At 36.1% G+C, this 22,308-nt stretch overlaps 1 protein-coding gene across 1 annotated transcript; it reads left to right on the top strand.

Annotated features, from left to right (window-relative positions):
• The first annotated feature begins 1,315 nt into the window (after positions 1–1,315).
• On the top strand, positions 1,316–18,766 carry LOC145681213 (uncharacterized). Its single transcript, XM_081752747.1, has 4 exons — positions 1,316–1,517; positions 15,160–15,400; positions 16,761–16,868; positions 18,585–18,766. Exons 2-4 carry the CDS (start codon positions 15,163–15,165, stop codon positions 18,623–18,625), a joined length of 387 nt encoding a protein of 128 aa, XP_081608873.1. The 5' UTR covers positions 1,316–1,517; positions 15,160–15,162; the 3' UTR covers positions 18,626–18,766.
• The last annotated feature ends 3,542 nt before the right edge of the window (positions 18,767–22,308 follow it).

Below are 22,308 nucleotides of genomic sequence, written 5' to 3'. Positions count from 1 at the left end.
GGTCAATTTTGAGATGGTACCTTAAAATACAGACCCTGGCCGCCATCCTTCCACTTCATTTCCCAATGTTGTTATTATTGTTGATTTGAAGGCTCCAGTGTAAAATGGCCTCTGAGATTGTATCTGGTAGCTTAGTAATAAATAAATAAATATATCTCTCGTTCACTCAATTCTGCAAAAGATGGCTGATGGTGGGCATGAAGTCATACGTTTCCAGGTACATATACAGTTCCTAAGAGGCCACCACTTTTACGATACGAGACAAACACAAACTTTGTCTCCTAGACTATTGTCGTGGTCTGTATATGAGTACACTGTTAAAAATGGTTTCTTGAATTCGAGAAAAAAATCCTCGTATTTGAGAACATCCGTTTCTTATCTGTGCACCGAGTAATACATTCTTAAAAGTGAGATTTCGATTTTCTCAAATCATTTTGAGAAATAATGACTCAAACGCGAGGAATTATGGCTCATTTCTGAGGGTGCAAATGCTTTCTGAAATTTGAGAAAAAATGTATTCTTTCTTAAAATTGAGAAATAAACATCTGAGTAAATGAGGCATAAAACCCCCATTTTGAGAAACACATTTCTCAAAAAAAAAAAAAAAAAAAAAAAAAAAAAAAAAAAAAAGAGAGAGAGAAATGTATTTCTCCAAAGCGAGAAACGGTGCACTGAAACAGGGTTCTCAAATACGATAAGGAAAAGAGGAAAGGGTATAAACAAAATATAAACATGCAACAAAAATATCAAACAATTAGTACATACAGAATTCATATTAAATAAATTTCTACAGTTAATTATTTAAAATATAATATATTTAAATCTTCATTTCAAGAAAAATACATTCTTTGATAACGAAATATTTGTTTTGTAACAAACCGAAAAATTAAGCAGATAAATTCACAAAATCTACCAAGCAACGATCGTCCACATTTCACTACAACACTATTATCCATCAATACAGTGTCTCCCTTTGCCTTGGAGCACAATATTGGGACGTTAAATTTAAAAAGAAATGAAATCATTGAGTTTTACGCTCCACATTTGTGTTTATTAGGCTAAAGGAGACGACGATGATCAGAACCCTAATAGCACAAGTAGTCCACGGGACGTCCCATTATGATTACGTACGACCCACAACGATCCTAAAAAATCCAGGATATAAATAGGTAATCCCAGGGAAGTCCCGCTTGGAACAGGCATGGATCTATATGCATGGGAATCCCACGGTTGTCCCGCAGGATGGCCACATGGCAACGGGAAATAGAAATTCACAAAATTATACGTATTTCTCTCATAATAAAAGAATATGTTTAAAAATCTGCAGAAAAGAAAATATAAACCATAAAATTTCGCCTGGTCCTCAGTGCTGTGGTGCGCGTTCGGAACCGTCATTTGTTTGTCACAATTGCATTGTGGTTTGTGGTATTGGAGGGAATACGTGAGGTTCAGCGGTGACGCAGTGGTTGATGTTAGTGAAATATTAAGTGTTCCAACAGATTTTAGTCTTGATTTCGGTAAGTTTCGATGCAGGGGCGTCATTTATGGGGGGCAGAGAGGGGCATTTGCCCCCCCCCTGAGCTTGAGATGTATATAGATTTTATCAATAGAATAATAGTAAATCAGCGAAAAATGCGAAATTTTACTTATATCAAGGGGTCTTGCCCCCCCAAGCAAAATCTGAAATGACGCTCCTGTTTCGATGAAAGTTTTAGTGGTTTAAAAAAAAAAGAGTTGTTGTTATTCTAGTTACAGCCGTAGTAATCAATGTTTAAAGTTCAACAGAGCAGGAATGCTATGAACAAATGGGCAGATTTACAATAGGTAAGAATCTTTTAAAATATTTTTCACTTTTTATGTTTCAAACAATTATCTAAAACATTCTTACTCTTATTTCACACTGTTATTTCATGCTGAAATTATGGCGTACAGTTTAAGAATAAGCACGCAAACTGATTTACCATAAAACCTGCATTGTTGATGTACCAAACTGATAAGCAGCCATTCAGTGTCCAGCACCAGCCTCTGGGATTTTGTTAAGATATGTGTGGTAAAGCGAAGATGAGCAAATATTGTCTAGTTATTTTTTACTATATTTGGAGCACTAGTGTTACAAAACGCTACATAACTGATCGACTGAAGGGGCTTAGAAGCCCCGCAGGGCAAGTTGTTTTCTACCTTTGAAGTGACACATGATTTGCGTGGGGAAGGTTGTAGATTACTGGTCCCCGATGTGGATTAGTAGATGGGTAGATTTCTTTCTGTACTAAAGTTTATACATTTAACTTATACAGTATTGCCGAGCGAGCGTTAGCGAGTGAAGGCGGGTTAGAGCCCCGCAGGGCACGTTGTTTTCTGTCTTTATTACTGCTCAATGGGAAGGGGGACCAGTAATCTAGAACCTTGCCTTTGCACTGCAACCATTGTTTCTAACCATTTCCCAAATCTTCAGATACAACACTTACCATCTCGTTCCTAACTTGTATTCAGCCGCCTTCTGCCTTAGCAAATAGTTCCACCATAACATATACTTTCCTATGTTACTTACTCCCACATATGGTTTATGAAATTGAATGAAATGAAATATTTATTTTAACGTCTCACGATTGTGCACCGAGGCTATGGGAAACGGTGATGATGAGAAATGAATGAAATGGTGGAATGAAGAAAGTGGGAGGAAACGGGAGAACCCGAGAAAACCCACGCACACGGAGTTTGTCCACCACAGAGTTCACTTGGCGCGAGCTGGGATCGAACCCGGGACCCCAAGCACCAGAGATGAACGCTCTACCTCTGAGCCACCGCGGCCCCATATGGTTTATGAGTTTAAAGAATTATATTACCGTTTCATTATTTTTCGACCTATAAATTTTTCTTTTGGTAGAGCCGTCTGCTAAAGTTAACCCGCCAAGGTGTTAGTTAGCGAAATTGATGAACATGGATTATTTTCAATTAAAACTGCTTTCATCATATGTTTTGTGTTTCTTTTCTGTTGTGAAGTGACTTAAGCAAACACAACAGTGTTGCACTTAAAAGCAGCGCAGCAGAATCTGCCTTTTTACAAATTTTAACCGGACGTATCTCATGCAAATTTTATCATAGTGTTGAAATTTGCAAAGACGATGCAATGAAAGAGTTTAAAGGCTACTGTGGAGGCTTTTTTTTTTTTTTTTTTTTTACGTAGCTTGAGTTACATCTCTCCACTATATTAATGTTTAAATTAAAAGTGGTTTATTTACTTTACGAAATGCAGGTCTACCTGAGCGAGCGAACGGGGTTAGAAGCCCCCCGAACATATTTGCGACTTACAACTACAAATAATAGCCGAACCCCTTCAAAACGCAACGGAGGTTGAAAGGTTAGAATTTCCAAATATCGAGACTGTGAAGAGTGATTCGGGTTATCAGGCACCAGTGACGAAAGATTTTATGCGAAGAACCAAAGTCTTAATGAAATTCAATTTGGGGGTTGCTTTTTGTTTCTCCTCCAGTCTTTTACGGTAGTGATTTTGATTTTAAAAGAAGCAGGGTTGGCTGGTTTAAGCCAGGTGGTTTTTTCAAAAAAAAAAAAAAAAAAAACTGGTTTAAACCAAAAAACGAAAATGTTCGTAAAAGTGTAAGTGTTTGTAAAATCTTGATGAACACACATTTGTGGGTTATCACGTTTCACTCCCGTATATTATTCGTATTATATTCAGACCTAAATTCCCCATTCATTACTCAAAAAGATTATACTACAAAAGCAACTCTTTTTATGTAAGTTTATAAATGTTTGTTTTGTGATATTTTTTTTTGTAGTTATTATTCTTATGTAGGCCTAATTGCAAGCAAAGAAACATTCTAAATATTGTTTTGTTTCAATGTTTACTATTAACAAAATACATCGAAATTCCGTACTTTGTGTGTGTGTGGGGGGGGAAGGGTCATACAGACCCCACGAGAGGCATTTAGTGAAATGAGAAGTATCTTCGATATCTATTTATGTATAAATGATGTAACTTAATTGGTTCGGTTCCTGTTCGGGCTAGCCATTCTTGTAACACGATGGGTTCGATTCTCGTTTGTCCCTGTTCGGGAAGACATTATTGTAACTTGCAGGGTTCTATTCTCGTTTGTCCCTGTTCGGGAAGACATTATTGTGAGCTGCAGGGTTCGATTCTCGTTGGTACGCCTTTATTATTATTATAGTACTGAGTTCGATCCTCATGTGTGCGTTGCCAGAGTAGAGACTTTGATTACAATACATAGATCCTACAGATCCCTAGGTGGAGTCGGACATCTACCATAGTCCGGGATTCGATCCTTTGCTACTAATATGTCTCCTTGAATATGTCATAACAATTGCATCATTCATTTCAGCTTACCATATAGCCACTGGACACACAACTTAGAATTCGAACCGGAACGTTTTAAAGAACCAACATAAAATAGATTCTAATTGTACGTTTAGCGCTGATGCAATTTACTAATACACGTATTATTAAGTTGCATAGGCGCTAATCACTCGTGCTGTAAGGAAAGAATAAATTACATTATTTCTTAAAATTAATACATGTAAATTTAGATTATGATTATTGTTTTGAAAGGATACTCAATTATTGGATTTTGCTTTTAATTCACAACACTAAAACTTTACGAACATATAATACATAAATAGTGGCACTTCACTTTTAATAACCAATAATACAAGCCCATTTAATACGAAAGACGCGGATGTCGCGGTAGACACGAATTATTCGTTATATTTCACCACAAGGTTGATTCTGTTGTTCACTAGCACTGTTTACTCACTGTAACAATTGGAAAGGAATTGTCGTTGGCGGCTCCTGAGGATATGTCCAGAAGGTTGCGGGTTGGTTTCTTTACATCTTCTTTGATGAACAAGTGGTTTGGCTGCTGGCTTACTCCATCTCGCTGTAATGACTTTGTATTTATTTGTAAACGAATACTTTAAAATTTGTGATCATCTTCGTTCTCACTACATTGTTTCCGAAGTTATATTTTACACTAACAAAAAATTTGACGTTATTTCAAATTGTTTTTTTTATTTTAGTTGAGCGCACCATACTCAACGTGGTTGCTTCTTCGTAAGTGTAAGTCAGACTACTGCACCTTTTCTTTCCGTCTCGCCGTGTTGCTAAGCAAAAGAATCGGCTTGCTACGCAGTTTGATGATGTCAAGAGCTAAAAATAGCCATGACAGCCCATAGACAGGAATGTTTTGAGACGACGTTTGTCCATTGTGCTGAATTTTAGGTCCTTATAAGGGAAGGAGAGAGGAACTCTTGCGATCTCCGTCGCAGACAAAATACACATTCGTTTGTTGGCTGAGAGAAAAATTCTTGGAAACACTTTTATGCGAGGTTCATTTAAAAAGTTAAAAATTTCTTCTTAAAAATTGACTGAGCTAAACTGTATGGTTACAATGAGTCTGAGCCAAAGTGGACCCAAATAATTCGTATCTTTGTGATATGCAAAGTAAGTCGTCACCAATATAAGTCGTTGTTAACTAACTTGAATTAAATTAGTTCTTCTGTACTCCGTTGTACTTTGAAATTGTCCATATGTAATTCAGTATAATGGTCTCACTTGTGCAACTGTTTATCTTTTTGTCCTTCCGAAATGACTGTTGAGAGCTATATTAAGAAGCATGTAAAGATCAGTACAACGTATTTTTATCAGGATTCCTTCGTGAGTGAGTCGGCAGACGTATCGCATTTGTGGCCAATTAGTCCTGGTTCCGAGTTCAAATGGAGGACAATTTCTATCGGATGTAACTCGAGAAGCACTTTTTATTCCGCTTTAAGCTTATGTGACCCCTTCCAGCATAACCCGGCTGTTGCATAATAACATCAAGGCGAAACAAACTTATTTCTGTCCATATATGATATGAATATATAGAGCAAATTATTTAAACCAAATAAACCTGGTTTAAACCAAAAAAACCGTTTTTTTTTTGGTTTTTTCAATAAAAACCATGGTTTTTGCCAACCCTGAAAAAAAGTGACTTAGTTGCGTTACGAAATATAGCTGAGCGAGCGAAAGGGATGAGAAACCCCGCAGTCTTTTTTCTTTCTTTCATTAGCACAATGGTTCACTAAGCTGCAGTACCAGTTCCATGGATCGAGTTGGGGGAAATACTAAATGCCATCCCAGTTAGGCAACTTCACTCTTCACGCACTTTATTATATTTTATTCGCAAAATACGCAAACCTAATTTAATGCTGTAACCATACAGTTTAGCTCAGTCAATTTTTAAGAAGAAATTTTTAACTTTTTAAATGAACCTCGCATAAAAGTGTTTCCAAGAATTTTTCTCTCAGCCAACAAACGAATGTGCATTTTGTCTGCGACGGAGATCGCAAGAGTTCCTCTCTCCTTCCCTTATAAGGACCTAAAATTCAGCACAATGGACAAACGTCGTCTCAAAACATTCCTGTCTATGGGCTGTCATGGCTATTTTTAGCTCTTGACATCATCAAACTGCGTAGCAAGCCGATTCTTTTGCTTAGCAACACGGCGAGACGAAAAGAAAAGGTGCAGTAGTCTGACTTACACTTACGAAGAAGCAACCACGTTGAGTATGGTGCGCTCAACTAAAATAAAAAAAACAATTTGAAATAACGTCAAATTTTTTGTTAGTGTAAAATATAACTTCGGAAACAATGTAGTGAGAACGAAGATGATCACAAATTTTAAAGTATTCGTTTACAAATAAATACAAAGTCATTACAGCGAGATGGAGTAAGCCAGCAGCCAAACCACTTGTTCATCAAAGAAGATGTAAAGAAACCAACCCGCAACCTTCTGGACATATCCTCAGGAGCCGCCAACGACAATTCCTTTCCAATTGTTACAGTGAGTAAACAGTGCTAGTGAACAACAGAATCAACCTTGTGGTGAAATATAACGAATAATTCGTGTCTACCGCGACATCCGCGTCTTTCGTATTAAATGGGCTTGTATTATTGGTTATTAAAAGTGAAGTGCCACTATTTATGTATTATATGTTCGTAAAGTTTTAGTGTTGTGAATTAAAAGCAAAATCCAATAATTGAGTATCCTTTCAAAACAATAATCATAATCTAAATTTACATGTATTAATTTTAAGAAATAATGTAATTTATTCTTTCCTTACAGCACGAGTGATTAGCGCCTATGCAACTTAATAATACGTGTATTAGTAAATTGCATCAGCGCTAAACGTACAATTAGAATCTATTTTATGTTGGTTCTTTAAAACGTTCCGGTTCGAATTCTAAGTTGTGTGTCCAGTGGCTATATGGTAAGCTGAAATGAATGATGCAATTGTTATGACATATTCAAGGAGACATATTAGTAGCAAAGGATCGAATCCCGGACTATGGTAGATGTCCGACTCCACCTAGGGATCTGTAGGATCTATGTATTGTAATCAAAGTCTCTACTCTGGCAACGCACACATGAGGATCGAACTCAATACTATAATAATAATAAAGGCGTACCAACGAGAATCGAACCCTGCAGCTCACAATAATGTCTTCCCGAACAGGGACAAACGAGAATAGAACCCTGCAAGTTACAATAATGGCGCTCCGAAACAGAGACAGAACTCCTGAACCGCTAAATCGAAACTAGCAATTTATGTACTGGAACGTTTGATAAAACCACATAAAAGTGACGCTAATTGTATTTTTGATCAAGGTAAATTGTAGTGCCTTCTTAGTACTTTTTAATTTTGTTGTTTGAATTTCGTAAATCAGTCATCATGTATGTGAATGGAGAAATGGTACCTGTCATGAAGGAAATGCGAAAATTTCTAAAAGAAAGAGAGTATGTAATGGTAGAAATGCAATTTAGATATAGAATAGAACCATTTACATTGCGAGATGTTGAAAATGCTTTGAAGATAGATCAGGAAGTATCCAAAATTCGTAAAAGAGCTAAACAGGAAGCTGCAAAATTTCTTTTAGAAAGCAATAGAGAATATAGAGCAGGAGTTGAAGATAAAATTGTGTCTCAAATGCATGAAATACGTGAATCTGAGCTTTATAGAAGAGTTAAAGATGAATGTGTCTATAAATCAAAATCTGTTTCTTTGTCAGACATCAAACGTAAGTTAAACATTGACTTTGAAATTTCAGAGATAGTACGTATTGCGAAAGAAAGGGTAGCCGAAAGGATATATAAAAAGTATTTAAGACATCATAAGATTAGTTGTAATAAAGATTCCAGCGAGGAAAAGAAGGTAAACTGTAAAACAACATCACAAAAATGGGTTAGGTTTGCTGATTCTCCTGTAAATGTTAATAAGTCAGAAAATGTTCAAAATTATGAAAGTTGTCAAAGGAAAACTGTACCATTAGAAAGAAAATTTGCTAAAAATAGCTTAGAATTTATTGAATATGAGTCTGTAGGTACTTTGTGGGACATTGCCCCCGTAGCTCGGAAAGCATACGCACGAACAGTGAAAAATGAATGTGTTAAAAGTTGTACTATTTTGCCATGTGTTAAGTCTCAGTCACCACCTATTGTAGTAAATCAAGCCAATATTGAATTTCTTGACACTGAATTTGAACAGGTTGAAGAAATGTCTGAGAGTGAATTAAAGGTAGAAAAACAAAGCATTTCTGTTGTTAATCACGTTAACATTGAGTTAGGCCAAGCCAAAGAATTTGTTTTGTCTCTGTCAAATAGCGTTTCAGAGAGAAAAGAAACAGGAAGAAAAAAGAATAACAACCCAGCTGTCTTGCAAACCCTACCAACCAAGTCGATCACGTTTAGTGTAGCTCCGTGTGTGAGCGAGCGATCAGCTGTCCCAGCTGTCATTTGTTTGTTTTGTAAGGGGACAAAAGGCATTCAGGAATGCGAAGCGTGCTTCACTACAGAAAGGTTTACTAAAGTGGTAATAAATTGCGTTGAAAAGGGGAATGAAAGTAGCCCATATGCGCAACCTTGTAGTATGAGGTATTTCTTAGAGGAAAATTGTTTTTATGGCACCTCGCTAACCAGTAGATTGGAATGCGTTCCGTTTCACAAAACTTGTTTATTTTTTGTGTCTGTTAGGGTTGTAGAGATTTGTCAAGAGAACAGTAGTTCTTTAAGCTGTGAGTTGAAAGTTAAAAGCATACAGATAGAACAAATGAATTATGTCATCTTTTGCATAGTTACTTGCATTCAAATTGTGTATTTAGAAGGAAGTAAAAATGGCTTTGTGTCTTGTAGGCCTCATAGTAGTAACCATAACTCAGTAACGTGGGAAAAGAAATTAAAAACCTGTCAAGAATATTTTAGTGGGTTACGAAATGTTGTTTGTCAAAGGGCAAGAAAATATAGTTTACAGGTTCAATGTGGCAAAAGGCACCGGCAATATAAAAGGAAAGTACGTAAAGTCAGACGAAAACTAAAAAGAGTTAAACGCATGCTATATTGTTTTTCAAAATTTTCCAAGTATGTTCGTAAATGTTCTTTGAGGAATAAATGTAACAGTCGCACCAATGCTCAGACAAGTGACCGAAGTTTAAAATTGAATCACATTAGTAACTTAGCGATTCATGGCGTAGTAAATAGGTCAGGTGCTGACCACTCATCACCTACAAAGAAATATCACGAACCTTTTCAGGAAGAATGTGGTAACTGGGTGAATAAATCATTTACGTTTAATCGATTTGAAAGTGAACGTAATAGGAAAATTAAATGTCGATCGCCAATTATTGTCAGTGATGTGCTATCAGCTGATCGTGACGTCATAACAAAAGCTAAGCATACAGGTAAATGGAAAAACCTAGTGAAAAGAAAAAAGCAATCTAGTGTTCAACCTAAATATAGTAAAATTGGTGCACGTCGAAAATTATCACAAAGGAAAAGTAATTGCAACTCAAGTAGTGATAAGTTAGTCAATTTCTTGTGCTATGCAGCAGTCATACATGCTGAGAAACCATTCATGCTAGTTGTTTATTGGCAAATGAAACCTTTGAAAATTGTTTTTGTGTTGAAAAAGCCTCGAGTAGGTGTAGGGTAAACGAAACTTCGTTAAGCCGGACTGCTTGTACTGTATGATGCCGACACTTGCAATGGTTTTAATATTTTAACAAAAAAAAAAAATCTTGATATTTGAAATATATGTGGTACCAAATTACTTGTAATAGCATATTTTTTTTTGTTAATGCATTCACGGTGAAATTTCATTTTTTTTTAATCTTAGAAAATATAGTGTTTCTTTTCGAAGTGCAAGGGTGCATTTGCGTAATGAAAAATTTCAAATATAATGAAATGGAATGAATTTAAATTGAATATGTGGAAAATCTATATTAAATATGTCATCACAATGTTGCAATTTGACAAAACTGAAAATGTTTTAAATCACAAATTTAAATATTTTGGTGAGAAATCATTCGGTGATAAACCTGAATAAGCACATTTTAAATTAATGCAATGAAAATTTCAATTTTTAAATAACAACCATGCGTCAATTAATAGTAATGTATACTTACGATGTGTAATATCAATTTATTTGTTTTAACCAATCAGTATGCCTCTGGGATTACTAATCAGCTGAGGATACTTGAATTTTGGTGTGGTAAGTTATGGTAGTTATCTGTACCCACCTTCAGGCGCGTTGTTAAGTTGAAAAGAATATACAATGAGACATCTTACTATGAATAAGTATCAAGTAAGTGGTGTTCAGGCCAATTGTTAGCAACCATTGTTGCATTTACTTTGCATTAATCTTTTCGTTGAATACGAAAACATTTTAAGTCTTAACTCGAAGACATGGAAGCAAAGGTCCCTCCAACTATGGGTTACTCGTATTATGTAATGCCCGGAGTAGGCAATTTTCTTATTAGTCCCTTCTGTATTATTTTTGAACTTTACCCAAATATCCTATCTTTTCACTTTGCTTCGGGGATGGAAATAAATGATATTTTAATGTGGGTAGGTATCTTCGAAATTTAGGAGAGCAGACACTTTAAAAAGTGTAATGGTGTGACAAACCATCCACTGTTCAGTCCATTCTTGGTCAAGTTTTAACCAGAATGTAATAAATGTAAAATATTATGATAAATTAGTATTGTTGTAGAATTAAGTAAAAGTTTTCATACTTTAACCGATATTTTGAAAAATATTTACGTGTGTTCATACTTGAATTTAATTTTTGTATCATATATTTGGTTTATAGTAGTAATGATAATTGAAATAATACTACTAATAATAATAACAATAAATGAAAATAGATATACAGTTATTGTGTTAGCTTCAAGAATATTAGAAGTTGTTTTCAATGAAAGTAAATATTGAAAATGAATGCTTTTCGATAATAGTCAGATAATTAATTCAAGGTACATTTAAGAGTATAAGGCACTACATTAGCATATATTTTAGGTTACAATGATTATTTAATATACTTGTAATGTTTTTATGTTTAATGGTAAACAATGCCAGTAATTAGTTGTTCAATTATTAAATGTGATATTTCGAAAGAAAATAACAATAATTTTGTTTATATTTTGTTGAGCTGGAAATTGTGGCACTTAAATATTTTAAAACGACAACATACAATAATAAAATGAAAGACATTGATAGACTTTATTGAAATTATGGCCCAACCGTAATCCGAATTTCGTTTCGTATGGCCCACGTGTTCGTTACCGTTTTTCCGAAAGGACTTTGAAAATTTTTCGTTATATCGTCACGAGAAGAGTTAAGTGATGTTAACCCTTTGAAGACCAATGAATGAAATTTGGTGACACTAGTGAAGTGATCAGTGTTGCAGGGTTCTGTTTGTTTTTCTTCTTCGATCAAAAAACAAACGTCCTGTCGAGCGCCTTTGTAACCATACAGTTTAGCTCAGTCAATTTTTAAGAAGAAATTTTTAACTTTTTAAATGAACCTCACATAAAAGTGTTTCCAAGAATTTTTCTCTCAGCCAACAAACGAATGTGCATTTTGTCTGCGACGGAGATCGCAAGAGTTCCTCTCTCCTTCCCTTATAAGGACCTAAAATTCAGCACAATGGACAAACGTCGTCTCAAAACATTCCTGTCTATGGGCTGTCATGGCTATTTTTAGCTCTTGACATCATCAAACTGCGTAGCAAGCCGATTCTTTTGCTTAGCAACACGGCGAGACGAAAAGAAAAGGTGCAGTAGTCTGACTTACACTTACGAAGAAGCAACCACGTTGAGTATGGTGCGCTCAACTAAAATAAAAAAAACAATTTGAAATAACGTCAAATTTTTTGTTAGTGTAAAATATAACTTCGGAAACAATGTAGTGAGAACGAAGATGATCACAAATTTTAAAGTATTCGTTTACAAATAAATACAAAGTCATTACAGCGAGATGGAGTAAGCCAGCAGCCAAACCACTTGTTCATCAAAGAAGATGTAAAGAAACCAACCCGCAACCTTCTGGACATATCCTCAGGAGCCGCCAACGACAATTCCTTTCCAATTGTTACAGTGAGTAAACAGTGCTAGTGAACAACAGAATCAACCTTGTGGTGAAATATAACGAATAATTCGTGTCTACCGCGACATCCGCGTCTTTCGTATTAAATGGGCTTGTATTATTGGTTATTAAAAGTGAAGTGCCACTATTTATGTATTATATGTTCGTAAAGTTTTAGTGTTGTGAATTAAAAGCAAAATCCAATAATTGAGTATCCTTTCAAAACAATAATCATAATCTAAATTTACATGTATTAATTTTAAGAAATAATGTAATTTATTCTTTCCTTACAGCACGAGTGATTAGCGCCTATGCAACTTAATAATACGTGTATTAGTAAATTGCATCAGCGCTAAACGTACAATTAGAATCTATTTTATGTTGGTTCTTTAAAACGTTCCGGTTCGAATTCTAAGTTGTGTGTCCAGTGGCTATATGGTAAGCTGAAATGAATGATGCAATTGTTATGACATATTCAAGGAGACATATTAGTAGCAAAGGATCGAATCCCGGACTATGGTAGATGTCCGACTCCACCTAGGGATCTGTAGGATCTATGTATTGTAATCAAAGTCTCTACTCTGGCAACGCACACATGAGGATCGAACTCAGTACTATAATAATAATAAAGGCGTACCAACGAGAATCGAACCCTGCAGCTCACAATAATGTCTTCCCGAACAGGGACAAACGAGAATAGAACCCTGCAAGTTACAATAATGTCTTCCCGAACAGGGACAAACGAGAATCGAACCCATCGTGTTACAAGAATGGCTAGCCCGAACAGGAACCGAACCAATTAAGTTACAATGCTAATATATTAAAATATACTAGTTTAGATTTTTTATGACAACGATTTGTAATATAAGATAAAAGTATTGCAGTAACTCAAATTGTAAAAGCTGAGCGAGGGTTGTATTCTGAAAAGAGGAGGGAAAGAGAAAAACAATATCTGTGAAGGGTAATATTGGCTGGAACATGTTACCTTATTCTTAATCTGCACGGTGTGATTTACGTAAAAGTGGTAATTCGCAAATATAATCGAAAAATATGGATGACTATCCCAGTCATGTGTTTCTTTTATTTATATATTTAGTCAGCTTAGACAAAAGGTCTAGTGAGCTTTTGTCCTACACCCGCCAGTGAGTGATGGAAGGCGGTGTTGGATGTAAAAGTAATGGAAAGCTACAACGTATTGTGCTTACTGCTCATAAATCCTTGTTATTGCCAGGGTTGGCAGAAACCATGTTTTGTCGAAAGAAAAGAATTTGATTAAACCATATTGTTTTCACATTGTTACTTTTTGTTCAAATTGATTTCTTTATTTATTTAGGTTACATATAACTAAGTTTGTGTAGCCTTAACATCCTTATGCAACAGGAGGTTGATGAGCCCTTTCACAACATAAAAGGCTGATCCGAAAGTAGACATCAATAAAAATGACGTAATAAAGTTAAGTCATGCGCTTAAAATACAAGTTTTCGTAAAAAGCACCTTGTTCGGTTTGGTGCAATCAGTACATTAGCATAATTACAATCTGATTTTTTACTAGGGAACAACAGAATTTGGGCTTCGCCCACTTCACTTTATTCTAATACGGATAGTATTCTGTGAATCTGGATTGTCCAGTTTCAGTACAGAGCTGGGCGGTATATATATATTTTACATCGAAAAGCTCCCGCTTTAATCGTGCCGGTGTGATTTTTCATAAGCAGATATTTTGCATATTAATTTTCCTAGGGTTATGCCCTAGGCTAAAGGAGACTGATGATAATAATAAGTGAAATGGTGAAATGAAAGAAATGTAAGGAAATGGGAAAACCCCGAGGAAATCAACACACATGGTGTTAAAATTTATTTTATTGTCACTGTATAATAGCCAGTTCGCTAAAACCGACGTTTATTTCTTAAAAAAGGCTGGAACTTTAAAATTAAAACTGAAAAGTCCAATTGATAAGATGTGGATGTAGCCAATAAGGTTTCGCAACTTCTAGTTCTGAAACTTAGTCGACTATGATCCTGCCAAGTTCGGTCACCAAATACCTGGGACTAGTTCTGTTAAATAAAAAAATATAAATAAATAAAAAAATAATAAAAAAAAAGCTCGCCCACCTCAATAATCTGTATAGTGGTTCCACTTGTGCAGTTGTCTTTCTAAAATAATTTAAAATATTCACAAGTACGCAAGATCAATATAACACATTTCTATCAGGTCTCTTCTGTACATGAGTCTACAGAGGGTCGAGCTAGGTCTTGGGTTCGGGGCCAGGCGGAGGACAGTTTTTCTTGGGTGCAAACTGGGTAAGTGATTTGATCCCACTTTAAGCTCTAGGTTCCATCCTTCATAAGGTCTCCGCTGTTACATAAAGATGTTAAGGACAATCTAGGCTTGGAGTGTAGGGTCTCTCAGTAGCATGGCTATATGAGACGTGCAACTACAGCTTAACGTGGAATCTGAGTCACATGAGCACCCATCGCGAATTTGAGTCTCCCGCATCAAAGGCGCGTACGCTAACCATACAGCCATGAGGGAGCTTGCTAAGGTCAAACGAAATTAGTTCTATTCACATGTAATCTAAATAATTAAAGCAAATCAATTTAAACCAAAAAACCTGGTTTAAACACTAACAAAAAAAGATCTGGTTTTAAACTCAAAGCTGTTTCTGTTTTCAAACATGGCTTTTGCGAGCCCTGCTGAAATTTCAAGCATTGATTTTTTTCATTAATTCTAGGAAATGGAAAGAAAGAGAAAATCCGCAGATTGCATATCTTCGAGGCATTTACGAAGACGGATAAAAGAAGAGACAGATGAATTGATGTTAACAATCTGTGAGAAGACTGTATCATCAGATAAGGAAGTTAATATTGAATCAAACAATGGAAAGTCCCCGATCACTGGTTACGTGTCAGCAAATGTTCGAGGTAATACTTTAGTTGTGGAGGAACCCCTATATTCTTGTGATGTTCTTACAGGTAATATATTATGATTTATTATATATTTTCTTATGTTATTATTTAAGACGATTAACTAGAATTTGTATGTGTTTCCACTCGATTCGACCATCCACTACAAAAATTATCTAGAAGTTAGTATTATAAAACAATTCTCCGAAGTAATTTGTTCACAGAGCTCAGTTTTTCCAAAGAATTTGTATGAGAAAATAAATGTCGATATGTTTCGAGAAATTAAATTCAGGATTGTGAATTAGTATTTTATACCAGCTTACATAAACTTATTCTCTTAGTTTCTTGATACTCACTACTTGTTTAATATCATAATTGACTTTTCTTAAAATTTAATGATCGTGAACTGTTGTTTCATTCTATTTTAAAATTTATTTTTGAGAAAGAAGAATGGATGGTAGATTTTTTTTATAATGTTGAGCAGTTTGCGTTATCCAGGAGATTTTTTTTTAAATCATGGTATAGTACACAAATATTTCTCATGTTTTGAAAAACCTCTAAACTTAATTATAAGGTAGAATTACAAGCTACCACGTGTCTGAAATGCTTCGTGATTTTAAATAAAATTAGGATGTTGTTTTTGAAATACACTAAAGTCCTACAAGTTATGTAATAGCGGTATAGAACCACTTCATGTGTTGCGGAAAACAAATATAAATGCACATAGCACTCGACTTCTGTTACTTGAACTTCTGTAAAAGGTCATTGACCGTGATGTTGCTTCTACGACGAAAACTATCAATGTGTGTGTTGCTCTTGATAACTGCCAATATGCCGGATAGCCATACTGATCATGATCCCAGTTGATACGAACTGATGGTAGAGTGCGTATGTGGCGGAGACTCGAGACGCCGTAGACTCAAGTTATCAACAAGGCAGTTACAAGCTTGTGGCCTGTAATTATGTGGTGCGTGTTTATATGGCATTCTTGGATCCTCGAGTCCGATTGACCTAGACAATATCAGCAAGCCAAAATTATTCGCGATTGGTTTGCAGAACACTCTAAACAATGAATCGGCCAAATACTGCTAGACATAAAGTTAATAGAAACATGTACGATATCATCGTACGAACCATTTGTGCACACGTTTTACTTGCAACAATCAGGTCATAATAGCCAACAACCAAGACTTTATGAAGGATTTCCACCGACTTGTCGAGTCCATGCCATTCCAAGTTGCTGCACTCGCCATGCTCGAGAAGGCATAGCACAATAGACCTATTATCTTTGTATCCCATAACTTTTGGAACCTCATTTCACCTATTGAAATGCATGTCGAATATTATATTTCATATTCCTTCTTGTTATAACACATATCTATTGCAGAAATTTGCCAGTTTTTCTCATTCAGAAATATTATATTTCCAGAGACAGTGAGGCAACAAGCGTCCAGCAAATTTGCTACAGATGCTGAGATCAAAAGACCAGTTCAAAGCTGGCTTCGTCACGCAACGGAAAGAATGAAAAGAGAGAAACGTAAGTAACATATTGACACTTTTAGGTTTGTAAATTGCTTGCTCTTGCTTAGTGGACGTGGTGAACGGAAGCTTCAAGCAATCAATTATAATACATAAAATTATTCTGTATTATAATGTAATGTATTGTTGATGTCGCACCAAAGACACCATTGTGCGACCCTACTTAATAGTTAAGAAAAGTCGTTGTAAAATTAATAATACACTCTCTTTGCATGTGTAACGCACCCGCGATAGGCATGGAAACCCATTTACGAAGTGGGATGTGTCTACTAAATACGTTTTATGACTTTTAAATAGTGTAGATGGCTATTGTAATTATTATAGTTCTGTATTTTTATCTTCATACAGGTCAGGCAGTCTTCGTTTTTAATGTTATTTTGCCATGTCCCAAGAAATCCTACACGATATACTTTCACATAAACTATAAACATGCCAAAAGACTGCTTGGGGGCGATCGTCCTTCAGGATTCTACAGGGTGTTTACTGGAGTTGATTTCTTGACTTACAAATTTTCAAAACACCACCCTGGATAAAAAAAAAGGCATACTATGATATTCAAGAAGCTGTAAAATGTGTGGATAAAGCTAGTTCTTCAATATTCTGATGGAAAGAATGCATAGAAACTAGTGGGTTAAAAAAAAAAGGAAACACTATTGATTTTCTTTCTCGAATTACCAAGTTCTTTCAATGTTTGACCAATTAATTTTATCATCACATACACCCAGATAATGGGACTGCCATCTTGAAGGGTCTCAAAGGAAATCTTTATATTTCTCCAGTATTAGACAATAATTTCCAGTACATTCCAATATTTCCAGTAAGAAAATCAAATACCAGTATTTCAAGTACCAGTAGACACCCTGTTCTACACCACAGTTGATTCACATTATCTTCATTGTGTGTGTTTGTGTGTGTGTGTGTCCAGCGGAAATCTTGTTCTTTTTTGTACGGTTCGGGTAATTTTTGGTCATCCCATTGCAAATACTTGTATCAATATTGTATTTTGTTTATTACTTAGTTGCTCCTTTCTAACTTCTATCTCAAGGTTTGTAACAAAGTAATGCTAGTAATTTGGCTTCATATGTTCCGTTTTCCACTTTTTACATGACATCTGATACAAAAGAAAGTAAATGAATTCAATGGATAGAGTTTTTTTTCTTTCATTGAAACAATTTTTTACTTACGTCAAGGGATAGTAATGTTCAACAATGAATAAAAGAGACAAACATCATTATCCAAAGCTCGAACTGGAATGTGTGTGTGCCTCGATTGGCCTGGACAGTTAGCTATGTTGCTTGTCTTTGCCTTTTGGCTTGATTACTGATTTAAAGGCTAACTTTATATATTCATCGCTATGCGAACTAAATCCAAACTTGGTGTGCTTTCTCTGCTTTTTAAAGTTCGTTGTTGGTTTATAATTAATACTTAGTATTATATTCACTTCTTGTCAGAAGCGCGACTGATTCGCAGCATCACATGTACTTACATATTTCTAGCGAAAAGATTTTTCAATTCAAGCAAAACAGGTCTCATTGTCTTATGACTGGATCATAATAATAAAGCGAGTAATTCCAACAAGTGTCATCTCCCTACTACTTTCCATACATCCATACGTATTTAACGTAATTATTAGATTTTTCTGTGGCTAATTTTTTATGAATATTTGCACTCACTTCGTCTTTTAACAGAATTTTTTTCCTTTTCCATTTTGTAGGGAAAGGGGATGAACAAAGCGCGATGTTGACAGGCAAATGAATACACATAAAGTGCGATGTGACTGAAGCCGGGATGAACATGCAAATGCTCACATTATAAAACCCTAGATGTATATTTTGAAAGGGTGAAAAAATCCCTTCATGTATGATAGCTTTTGAATAAAAGATTGTACGTGTGTAACCCATTTGTTTTATTAAGCATATCTTTCTTTGCTACACAGATGCTAGATAACTACGATCCAAACGTGACCTTCGGTTATTAATGATTAACTAGGTTCATGTTTCAGAAAAGGCAGTTTTTTTTTCCCTAGTTGAATCATGTTCCATTCTTATTTTCTTTCTATCCCTTGAGGAGAAATTTACAGCTGAACAACACTAAGTTAGTTATTATTACAAGTAATGTGGAAAAATACTATATGCAGATAACTTATATATTGTAAATAGCTACATCTTCGCTCTTATTTCGCATAGTCCCATATATGACTATGTTGAATCGTACAGATCACTTTGTCACAAGGAAGACGTCTGAAGGATTTGATGATGATACAATGTGGCGTCAAGCATCCACTGGCTACATTTTGCAGTTTATCCCGCCAACAAGGAGATTGTCCAAAGGCACCAATTGATATATTTTCTCACGAAATTTAAATTTACCTAACCATAGCTAATATCATTGGAAACGTTACTGCGGTAATAGAGAGTGCAAGTCAACGAGTCAAACATTTGCTTTTGAAATGTTTACCTATAGCCAGTGGCGTATTTAGGGGGGTGGCTTCCGGGCTTAAGCCTCCCCCCCGAAATCTTACTTAGTATAGTAAAGTAAATGAAATATCTTGCAGAATTTTCACATTTCCAGGGAAAGCCCCCCCGAAAGATAGCAAAGCCCCTCCCGAAACAAAATCGTAAATACGCCACTGCCTATAAATATGTACCTGACGGGACTCACTGGGACTTTGAAGCGGAAGTTCATGTACAGGCCACCCTGTGGTATTGCACGATAGCTCTATCAATAATTACAGAGTGAAGCTATTGGTTATTTTTAGGCTCTGGCTTTTCAAAGGCGCCTCTCAAGTAGCTACACGTGAAATAACACATATTCCGTATGATTTGCACTGTACATTGTGTTTGCAAATCTGAAACCAGAGCCTGAAAACAGTCAATAGATTCACATCGTCATTTCTGGTGCAATGCTACACGATTACACATGAGCTTCCGTTTGAAGTCCCGTAGGATTCTCATCAGGATTTCACGGATGTCTCAGGAGTCCCACGGGATCGTCCCGGGATTATCCCATTCGCGTACGTGGTTCTGCCTGAGGATATCCTCTGGTTTCCTACGGGATTCTTCCTGCATGACTCCCGCTGGAGTCCCACGGGTCGTCCCGTTTCCCGGGACAAACGCGGACATCTGGAATTCGCGTGTCAGTCCCATGGATGTCGCAGGAGTCCTATGGGATCGTCCCGGGATAGTCCCGTTTTCCCGGGCGGGAGGGCCATGGGACATCCTAGGGAAGATTTTGTGCTGTTAGGGAATAAATGAGACAGTGGAATCAAGAAAGTGGGAAGAATCCCGAGAAAACCCACACACACTGTGTTTATCCAACACACAGCACACTTGCCTCGAGCTGGGATCGAACTAAGAAATCATGCACCAGAAGTGAACGCTCTACCACTTAGCTATCACGGCTTCTACGTTAAATTAAGAACAAATGTGTATATTGCTATATGCAGTGTTTTATATGCTATATGCAGAATTGACAGAAATGCCAGGGATTTTCTCTATGAGAAATATTTAACGCTCTTGAAGAAGAAAATTTTCATCCCTGGTATGGATAACTTTTCAAATTCTCTCTATACAGATTGTGTACGTGTGTGACGACTGGATGCGTATATGGGTGAAATTCATCCCTCCCCCAGGGAAACATATTACGTGCAGATTGATTATACGGATCCACATATTTGTAAAATTTACATAAGAAATTTGTAATAATATTTTAATGGATTAGTGTGTAAGTAATCGAAATCTGGTGTACTCTTATTTGTGAGATGCGCATTTGCGTGAAATATATTAATGAAGGTCGAACCTGGCGTGCACATTCGCCCATAAGCTAAGTAGTGATACATTAATTACCAACAATATGAAGTTAAAGCAAATGCCTTTAACAAAAAAGATATCTTTGTATTGTGAAATCAGTGATTTTCCATAATCCTTTTTTACGAGTATACCCATCACCACTGACGCGCCTGATTCTTACGGACGCCCGCCCCCAGCCTCTGACTTGTTTAGATAGCATTCGTGCTTTTTAGTGGCTACCTAGCACAGGTTGATTGTTATCTGCACAAGACCTTTTAAAATGAATCTGCTCCGGGGAATGTAAGTGCACACCTCAATGTAACAAGTAAATTACTTTAACAAAAACATACCTTAGCATCGTAAAAACAGTGGTTTTCCAGAACCGTTTTACGCGTATACCCACTACCGCTAACGCGCCTGCTTCTTACGGACGCCCGCCCCCCAGCCCTGACTCGGTTAGGTAGCTTTGAAGCTTTTAGTCGCCACCTAGCACAGGTTGGTTGTTGTTTTTAGCACAAGGCTCTTTAAAATGGATCTGTTCCGGAAAATGTGTGCACACTTCAAAGTAACAAACAAATAACTTTCACAGAAATATATATCTTTGCATCGTAAAAACAGTAGGTTTCCATAATCCTCCTTTAAGCGTACAACCACCATCGTTGACGCGCCTGCTCCCTACGGACGGAGCATCCTTCTGCACCCCTGCTCTGACTCGGTTACATAGCACTCGTGCTTTTAAGTGGCCATCTAGCACAGGTTGTTTGGTGTTTTTTAACAAGACCTCTTAAAGTGAATCTGCAGCTGGGAATGCAAATGCACACCTGAAAAATGATTGCTGAAAGTACAGAAAGTGAATTCAGAAAGAAGTCTATATTTCAGAATTGTTGTATGCATTCATATAATCAGTCTGCACGAAATATGCAATTCGCACAGTGACTATATGCCACAAATAACCTGCAAACGTATGTCATTAAAAAGATTACTGGTGAGGAAAACAAGAGGAGCTAATCTATGCTAGGTGATCAGTACAAAGTGTCTTTGCATTACAATTCCATAATAATAAATCACACTTTTTTCAACGCTGTTTCTAACTACACAGATAACTTATGTGTGTTCTTTGTTTCGATACATCAGCTATTTTGCATCTTATAACGAATGGAAAAGGGTGTAAAACATTGACATGCCTCCCCATTCTATTTATTATTGCATAAAGAAAGGATATTTACAGTAATCAATCCATTTATTATTTACCTGAGCTCTTACTGTGAACTCGGTTCAATTACTACAATAGTGTTCCACCAATAAACTATATGAACTTACAATACAATATTAATTTTAATACAACTCAGGTAATAACTTCCACGATCTTGTTTGCTCGAATCTATACGTTTATTTTCATATGTTTACTTCCTCGACTCTCGTAATAGTATAGTGTATTCATACGCCATCTCAGCCGCATCACTGCGTACTCATATCTATTCTCACTCTGCTACAACTGAAATCTTTTATCTCGTTCCCTGTATAGTAATTAAGCCCTAGCAATATTACACTCTAGTAAGACATAGTAATATTATTTCAGTAAGATTGTTACCGTTATTTTTCAGTCATCTATTATATTGCAAATCACGCACTATTTCATTCTCATTTTTA

This window comes from Thermobia domestica, chromosome 3, assembly GCF_964235325.1.
Source record: "Thermobia domestica chromosome 3, izTheDome1.hap1.1, whole genome shotgun sequence".
Classification (NCBI taxonomy): Eukaryota; Metazoa; Arthropoda; class Insecta; order Zygentoma; family Lepismatidae; genus Thermobia; species Thermobia domestica.
The sequence above is the reverse complement of the archived record's forward strand: the minus strand, read 5'-3'. Positions and strand labels throughout refer to the sequence as shown.

Excerpts from the sequence above, each read along its gene's own strand:
- LOC145681213 (XM_081752747.1), top strand. The coding sequence starts at position 15,163 with ATGGAAAGAAAGAGAAAATCCGCAGATTGCATATCTTCGAGGCATTTA. Across the intron at positions 15,401-16,760 it reads TTCTTGTGATGTTCTTACAG|AGACAGTGAGGCAACAAGCG; the intron begins GTAATATATTAT and ends TTATATTTCCAG. Across the intron at positions 16,869-18,584 it reads AAGAATGAAAAGAGAGAAAC|GGAAAGGGGATGAACAAAGC; the intron begins GTAAGTAACATA and ends TCCATTTTGTAG.